The 9,167-nt window shown below is 37.8% G+C and overlaps 1 protein-coding gene across 1 annotated transcript; it reads right to left on the bottom strand.

The window, feature by feature from the left end:
• Nucleotides 1-7,576: 7,576 nt before the first annotated feature.
• Nucleotides 7,577-8,696, bottom strand: LOC145014432 (Ubiquitin-conjugating enzyme/RWD-like protein). Its single transcript, XM_078972796.1, has one exon. The coding sequence runs from the start codon at nucleotides 8,648-8,650 to the stop codon at nucleotides 7,646-7,648; it is 1,005 nt and encodes a 334-aa protein (XP_078828922.1). The 5' UTR covers nucleotides 8,651-8,696; the 3' UTR covers nucleotides 7,577-7,645.
• Nucleotides 8,697-9,167: the final 471 nt, after the last annotated feature.

Below are 9,167 nucleotides of genomic sequence, written 5' to 3'. Positions count from 1 at the left end.
CCCTACTGGGCCTTGCGAGACCCACATGCTGCTGCGCAGGTAGGCCGTACGGGTGGGGCTGATTTGGGTTCCTTTGTGATTTGGGCTTCCAATGACTTAGCCTACTGACCCATAACGATATCAATCCATTTGTAGTCAATTATTCTTCAAGTTTTCTTCAATTTAAGCCCAATTTGTCTTTTCCAAATGACCCAGAGCTTGCATACTCGCCCGATCATTTTAATTCTGAATGCACAAATGCTCCTCCATTTTCTTTTAAGCACAATCACATCTACTTCAATGCTCCATCCATCAATAGCCCACTTTATGCATCACATCCACTAGTTATCAAGCCCATAATCATTGTTGTCCTCCAAATCTAATTGCTTTCCACACATCCCGAACATTCCTACTCTACTAGTGTCCTTGAAATTTGCAATTATGATAAAAAAAAATAGAAAGTAACCGAAATCATCATAAAATAACAAAAAGGAAAATATGCATGATGAGTAGCTAGATTATGAATTAAATATACTAAAATTAACTATAAAAAAGAAGCAAATAAAATGAAATTATCACCCAACTTTCCAATCATCCACTTTATCAAGTGAGTGCATAGTTACTATAACATCCCAAGATTTTACATGTATTTTCGAATCCTGTCTTCTATTATTATTTTGTCATTTGTAATCCTTGGGGTTAGAAGAGTCGACCGATGAGAAGCCTAAGGGCTAAAGTTGCAACTTTGAGAACAAGACTAGTACGCTAAGCGTACATAAGGTACGCTAAGCATCCTAGGCTCATCCTAGTACGTTAGGCATACACTTGTGTACGCTAAGCATACTCGCGTCAGATGCAAACCCTAATATTTAGTGTTTGGGTGCTATATAAACATCCTTATGAGCTCATAACCCTTCCTTACCTCAGCCTCCTCAGTTTTGAGCCGTTTTCCCCAAACCATAATCCCTTTCTTGAGTGTGTAAGATTATAGAGTGTGTTTTGAGTAGTAGGAGAAAAAAGTGTTGCATCAAGAAGTTGGAGAAGGAGGACAAGCTTGTGGATCTAATTTACGTTGTGCCCTAGAAGCTCTAGAAGGTAAAAAGCTTCAAACTCTATGCTTGTATGATATAGATCTTGCCATGCTAGCTTTAAGGAACCATTATTCTCCCAAAAAGTCCCAAGTTGGTGCATGATATCATTTGGACGAGATAAGTTGTCCTTTCAAACCCTTTAAGAGGTCCTAAGTGATAAAAATGATGTCCAAATAGCTAAATGTTTCTCATGCACGGAGTAAGAAGGTCTTAATGGATTAAGACCATGTATTAAGAACTTTATGGATTTCTAAAGTGTTAAAGTTCAAGACTTTATGATTCTTAGGCATATTTGGTAAATGGATCTGAAAATTGGCCTTAAGTGCTTAAGTCAATAAGCACTTATTAGAGTTTTAGTAAAACACGTATATGCACTGCGTAGTTTCTGTACGCCCAACGTACCGAGTCAACCACCCCAATGATGGTCAACACAAAACGAAAGTATGCCCAGCGTACCAAAAGATTACGCCCCACGTACGCCCTTTGTTGGACTTTTGACGAATTGAGCTTTGAAGTTGGGCCGTCTTTGGACTAATTGGACTTGGGTCTTGCTGCACTCTCTAAATAATTGAGTTTGGGTCTGTTTTGATAATGGATATTAGATTAAGGCCCAATTAGGAAGTTAGGCCTAATTAGGAAAATTGGGCCATTAATGAGCTTTGGATATATGGGTTTTTAAGATCATGGATTTGGCATTTAGGCCTTGGCCCAATAAAGAGAAAGGACAAAATGGATTATGTGGACCCTTAGTGAAGATTGATATCCCATGTATTGACTTAGTGTTTAATATTTGGGTAGTTCGGGATTTTCGGTGAGACATCGATCGGAGACTTTCAGTTCATTTCAACACTACTTGCAAGGTGAGTTGTCCTCACTATACTAACAGGGCCGAAGTCACCAATGCCTGCCCTCTATGGATTTGCATCCGGGTTATGACATTATATGCTTATTGATTTACATCCTGGTAGTTAGGATGGTAATATGCTTAGTGACCTAGTTAGGTCGATATCCTAGTATATATGATGATGCTATGTTAGTGACCAGTTAGGTCTGTATCTTAGTTATACGATGTTGCCATGATTAATGATCTGTTAGATCAGTTTGACTGTTATATATGCTAGTGTATGATATTTATCTACACATGTTTGTTTGATTGGGGGTTGGGTTAAGGCGGTCCTGCTTTATGATGAAGGTCAACATACCCAGGGCAGTCCGGATAAACTAATGGCCCTGAAAAGGGGTTCAGTTATGCTGAAGGCTCAACGAGCGGTTCAGATGGGCGGTAGGACCTGTGAGGCGGTCCAGACGTGCTGAAGGCTCGGAGAGCGGTCCAGATAGGCTGAAGGCCTGCGAGGCGTTCCAGTCAGGATGAATGTTCATTATGCATGTTGTTTGCTTATATGTTATCGATATGTTTTATGGCGTTGGTATTTTGGGGATAAATCACTAAGCCTTCGAGCTTACATTTGTCGAATATTATTTCAGGTACTTCTGATGATCGCGGGAAGGCGAATGTTTGATCGTAAAACTCCTCATATTTATGATTTTTATGATTGATTCTGGGATACTATAACATTATACTATTTTGGAAACATGTTTTGTAATAATCGTTGGTTTTGAAAATGTTTTAAAAAAAAGTTTAAACTTGGCATGATTTTTATGGATGTTACAGTTACTTTCATATTACATATAGAGGTCGAGAATTTTATAGTACTACCGGACTAGCAATGTAGTCAACTAGTAGGGTATTGATGATGACCATATACTATTCTAGACAAGTCAAGTTAAACATGGGCAAGTATACAACCTGTAAATGTTTATGTTGGATTAGGTGTCTAAGCCCATAACTATATTTGGTATCTACTTGATTTGATTTGTAGCATGGTCCTTTTGGCTTGCCTTCACTCATGCAACTTGATAGGATGACTAGAGGAGAGAGAGAGAGAGAGAGAGAGAGAGAGAGAGAGTAGGATTTATCATATGAATAATATATTGGTACTCAGAATAATTTTATTAATATATTACAAGATTAATATATTATATGGAAATCATATTATTAATTAGAGATTAATTTGATATTAAATTTAGGATTAAAGGAACCGATTAATAATTAAGGTATTGTTGTGCAAATCATTGATAGTTGCATAATTGGGCTAAGGGACTCCATAGAGTGGAACGGACGAAATCCTATAGGGAAGCCCTATGGATTTCGTCCAAGGGCTTTAAAGAGGGAGTCCATGGGCTGCTTGGTGCCTAAGCAAGGTGTAATAGCCCGAAATCCAGGTTAGCTTTATGACCCTTCTATTTTGGAGAGTTGGCAAATTAGTCCCTTAAAGTTGAAAGTTGGATTGGTGAGTACGCTGGGCATACTGGGTTCGCACCGCTTAATTTGTACGTGGGTTCATTCGGGTACGCTGGGCATACCCAAGGTTACACTAGGCGTAACCGGCCCAAATGCAAAACCCTAATTTCTGGCTTTTGCACTACAAAAGGAACATGTCGTCCTTTGCACTAGCCACCATATTCCCTTGAGTGAGTCCTTAGAGAGCTGAGATCCGTGCTTTAGATTGTGTGTGTGTTTTGAGCTTGAAGTTATCTTTTCAAGGTGAAGAAGGAGCCATTTTTGGAGCTAGAAGTTGAAGAACAAGTGTAGATCTGAGTTCTACAGTAGTTTGACATCCTTTCTAAGGTAAAAAGCTCAAAAATTTCCTTGTTCTTCATAAGTTTTGCTTTTTGGACCATTTCTAGGGTTTTTGGTTCAAAGTTGGAGACTTTGTGTGCAATGAGTCTCCATGAGCTTATATCTGACCTTTTCTAGTGTATATTGTGTTGAGGATTCAAAAAAATCCAGTCTTGGACGTCGATCTTGTGTCATGCATGAGTTATAGTCTCATTATGGAAAGGGGAAAGGTGTTTTGAACACAAAGTGACCTTTACAGCCATGCAAAGGCTTAAAGGTTTCAACTTTATGGATTAAGTCATATTAGAGGAGTCAGATCTGAAGTTTAGATGCAAGTCTTAACTGATTAAGACCTGAATAAGATAGATAAGGAAACTGGGCATTACGCTGGGCGTAATCCCAGTACGCGCCGCGTAGGGTGTCGCGTTCCCCGTTTCTGGAGTGCAAGGGTACACCCCGCGTACAGGAGTTGGTACGCCCCGCTTACTGCTTGCTGTTGACTTCTGTTGACTTTTATGGTTTTAGTCAACATGTGGACCTTTGAGTCAGGGAGGGGTAAAATGGTCTTTTACCCTTTTGTGAAATTGTAGAAAGGAATATAGTATAGCCTTGAGAGTCGTTAATGATTTGGAATAATTACTTGATGTGATTAGGCAAGGCTAGGTCATTGTTGCGAGATTCAGAGATATCGAGCACGTGAGACACTAGACATCATACGAGGTGAGCCTTCTCACTATACTGTACCTGGAAGGGTACCTATGTGTGATCGGAAGGTCTGGTATGCTATAAGATATATGCATTGTATGTTATTAGTCGCTTGTTTTGTATGTGTTATGTATGTTATGCTTGATATGGACTGGAAGGCATTATGATATGGGCCGGAAGGCATTATGATGTAGACCTGAAGGTCAGGGAGTTATGGACCAAAAGGTCGACACAGATAGGATCGGAAGGTTTACCGGGTTGGGATGGAAGTCCCCTGACACACATGGACCGGAAGGTCATGGCCTGGAACGGCGTATGTGTGTAGGTGGTATATTGGGGAACTCACTAAGCATTTATGCTTACAGTTGTTGTGTTATGTGTTTCAGGTACTAGAGAGGACCATGGGAAGGCGCCGACATGACTCGTACACACACCCACGGGCGGATTTGGATATAGTTGATCTTAGGATTTGACACGTTTTGTATTATGACTATGTTACATTGGATTTTTATGGTTTGTTTTGAATTAAATTATGTTTTAAAGAAATGAAAAATTGTTTTGAAAATTTACTTTGTTACAAGTTGGTATCAGAGCCTTGGTTTGAGGGACTCGGATGCACCTTTGGGCGTATCTGAACTCAAACTGAGGATTTGAGAAATTTCCACCAGTAAACCCTAGCAACCACAACTATATATGGAACCCCTATATATGAATTTCGCCCATATACATTCTAAGAGTTGCCCTAGCCGATTTTCACCTCTCTCCTTCTTTATCCTTTGCATTGAGTGTTTGTGACTCCATTAGAGGTGCAACACTTGGGGTACTAAGCTTTCAAAGGTCAATGATCTTTAAGGTGTTCTTGTTATTGCTACATAACAAGTGAGGTAATCATCAAACCCTAATGCTCATATGCTTTTCGAATTGTATATGCTAGTTTCAGGGTTCAATGCTTTGGTATTCATATTTGTATGTTAAATAGAGAATCCAAAGCAATTAGGGTTGCATGATCACATAGGATTGTAGATATGCTCAAAACCCATCAGTTTATAAGTTAAATATGGACAAGCCTATAACCTGTAGATGTTTATAAGCCATACACGGGTTGGTTTACAACTTGTAAGTGTTAATTGATCATACATTGGCATGTTTTTAACCTGTAGATGTTCATGAAATTGTTTGCGGACATATTTATAACATGTAGGGATTGATGAACCATACGCGGACAGGTAAACAACCTGTAGGTGTTACTAAATTATACATAGGCAGGTCCCCAACCTATAGATGTTAATGAACCACATACGGACATGACTACGACCAGTAGGTATGCATAAATTATTCATATGGGTGTTCTATTCACCCCCATGGTCACCTTATTAACATCTATTGCTAAGGAATCCTCGAGGGAGTATTGTTCACTTAGAGATCCTTTAATATTGATCCCTTGAGATCATCAGTCTAAGATCAGGGGTCAGAATAACGAGAACGGGTAATCGGGTTAATTACTTGATGTGGATTATATGTAACGTCCTGTTCCAAATCATTACCCATTTGGGTATGGATGATGGTATGTGGATGATTCGGGCATTTAGAGTTAATTTTGGAGCCACGGGTATTTTGGCAATTTGTCAGCTCGGAATTTTATGCAAATTAGATGTTTGTTTGGGATATGGTAAGGAATGTATGAGTTGTTTAAAGCATAGAGCTTCTTGTTACCTTTTCATGGATATAATGATGGTCGGAATCGGAGTTGTATCAAAGAAGTTATGGTCTTCAGAATGAATTAGGGTTTGAAGGAAGACCCTTTTACGTGGGGCATACCAAGGGAGTATGTGGGGAGTACTGATGTGAAGGACTCTACGCCATTCGTAGCGAATGAGTACGTTTAGCGTACTGCAAAGTTGGGAGCGAGGTGCGAGACCTTGTATGCTAGGCGTACGAGGGATAGTATGAAACCCTAAATTCTAGTTTTGTACCATATAAAAACTTTATTTTAGCCCCTTTCGTTCACTTCTAAGCCAGCCTCCATACCCTAAAAACCCTAAATCGACCTTGTGGCCTCTTGGTGGTGTTCTTGAGTTATTGGAAGCCTTTGGTGCACATTTTTCACTTATGAAGGAAATAAGAGAAGCTTGAAGTTGTTTGTCTTGGTGGAGAGGCTTTAGATCTAGAATCATCATCTTGCAGGGAAGCTTTTTGAGGTATCAAGTTTGCATCTTGGCTTGTATATGTCTAGATCTCTTTTTGGTTAGTTTGTGATGATTTTGGTCTTCTTTTTGGGTCTATGGATGAGTTGGGTTGTTTAAGGTATTGTTCTTCCAAATCTGAGGTTGTTTCGGTACCCTTAAGCATAAAGGTGTAAGCTTTATGTGAAGAATGGTGTCATGCATGCTTTAAGTCATATATTAAGTCCATTTTAAGCTCAAGAGCTTACGATTGTTAGTTTATATTTTAGGTACTCTGGTTTTCAAATGGAAGAGCTCGGGATGATTGCAAAGCACACACCACATGTTTCTGCATTCTGTGAATTACTCTGATTTGATGATGTTTTTCTAAATCTTAGTAAACTTGGTTTTATTGGAAAGATATGCATTAACTATTTATTAATCTAAAAACAAAAATTTTTATGTCATGATTTTCGAGACGTTACATTATATAATTATAACAAATTGATTATAATACCGTGGGTTGAAAACCATATGTACTCACCAGGATTCCCAACCTGAGCCACTTAATTTCTTTGTATCACAGGTAGCGGTACGAAGATATTTAATGTTTGGATTGATGAGAGATTAAAGGAAATGTAGTTCATTAGATGTTATAAGGCTAGTAATAATCATGTTTATGCCTATATTTCTTGTATTAGTTATGACATCCCAAGTTTTAATAAATCAATGGAAAACATTTCTTTGAAAATACTTTTATGGGGTAAATTCCGCAATATAAAAAATACTCTGTTTTAAAATAAGCTTAAAGAAAATTGTATTTTTTGACCGTAAAAACGAGGATATCACAAATATAGACCTTTAATTTTTGTACGATTGTAACTTTTCTTAAGAACAAGTGTAGTGAGATATAGACCTTTAATTTATGTACAATTATCATTGAGCAATAAAAAACCACCTTTCACAATAATGACTCATATTAATTCAAATTTTCTTCAGAAATCATGAGTGCATGTAAAATAATGATATCAATCGAGAAACTTGAATATTTGCGGTTCCTTTAGCCTCTCTATTTTGGCCCTAAAGAAGAATTGGTTCCTTGCTAAGCTCCGAACTTGTTTCATGTAATGTTCATATCTCATAACCCCCTTTTCAAGAGCCTTCTCAAGAGCATACATCAAGTCTTCTAAAGCTTTGTCTTCGGCTAACAGTTCCAAGGCCAAATATGAGTACGTATCCATACATTCAAACGCATCCTCGACTTTCCCTCCCATAACAACACTTAAATTTACTTTATTCACAGCCAACCAATTTATCAATATATCAGATTCGTCAGTTATTTCCTTGACTCTTTGCTTTAGATTAACCCTTTCGTGGTCCAATCCAATGATTATGCTAGTTGTGATATCAGCACGCATACTCATAGCAACTTGAAGAGTAGTTAGTTTTTCTACTTCATTGTTTGTGTTATCCCTCAACGTCATCATGTCATAGTGAAGCATCCACCAAAGTCGATCCATGCAATCCGTTTTTGACATATAAGAAGGGTGAGATAGAGTAGGAGCGCTAACAAAATAAAAAGGGTGATCTAAGGAGAATATTTTTACCAAACTATAAGCCAGACCTAATAAGTCGTGCCCAAAAGGACCCCACGTGTGAAGATATGCCGATGTTGTCACTCCAGATGGATCCACAAAAGGGTGATTAGGACGAATTGGATAAGTTGGATTTGATGTTACTTGAACAATAGGTGGCTTATGAGGGTAGTGCTCATGAATCCAAATGCTTACATGGATCGAAGGCAAATATTGAGAAATATGTAGGTAGCCTTCAGCTTTCAGTAAGTTCACCATTGTTCCATCATTGTGGATAAACATGGCAACACTAGGAGACAAGGAAGAGAATTGAATATGAAGAGAAAGTAAGTGTTTTCGTATTAGCCATTTTTGGTGGGTGTCAGTATATGCTAACGCATGTACAGTTTTGCAAAACATCGCGTTGTCAATGATTTCAACAGAAGGTGGTGATGCCATGGTGAAATGAGTGAAAGTTTAACCACAGAACTCTCGGAAGTTATATGGAAGAAACACTTGCTATTTATAAGTGAGTTTTTTTTTTTTTTTTTTTTTTTGTTATGTAACCCTTTATATTTTATTTAATAAATACTACTTTTCAAAGTAAATAACAATATTTAAAAAGTTAATAGTACGGTTTTGGTTGCTTGGAAATTTCCAATGACATACACAAATACCAACTTCATTATTTACTCATATAATATGGACAAGTAAATTGTGTTACTCCACATATTTTATATTATAGTTCCCTTTTAGAACTATAGCTTGAGTGTTTGACCGTCTTCTATATTCTTATACCATAGAAAGTCGTTACTAAACAAGCGAGACGATTGCTTTTTTATAATAATTTGACGTTTTGATGTCTAAACTTCACGATTCAACTTCAAAAATAGACTTTGAGTGTAGAAAGAAAATTAATGCATACTTCTCAACCCCCATATAGCATGAGTGAATAGTGATGCTTTATTTAATGAAC

This window comes from Lactuca saligna, chromosome 9 (genome assembly GCF_052625555.1).
Source record: "Lactuca saligna cultivar CGN05327 chromosome 9, ASM5262555v1, whole genome shotgun sequence".
NCBI lineage: Eukaryota > Viridiplantae > Streptophyta > Magnoliopsida > Asterales > Asteraceae > Lactuca > Lactuca saligna.
This window is presented reverse-complemented; position numbering and strand designations above follow the sequence as displayed.

Excerpts from the sequence above, each read along its gene's own strand:
- LOC145014432 (XM_078972796.1), bottom strand. The coding sequence starts at position 8,650 with ATGGCATCACCACCTTCTGTTGAAATCATTGACAACGCGATGTTTTGC.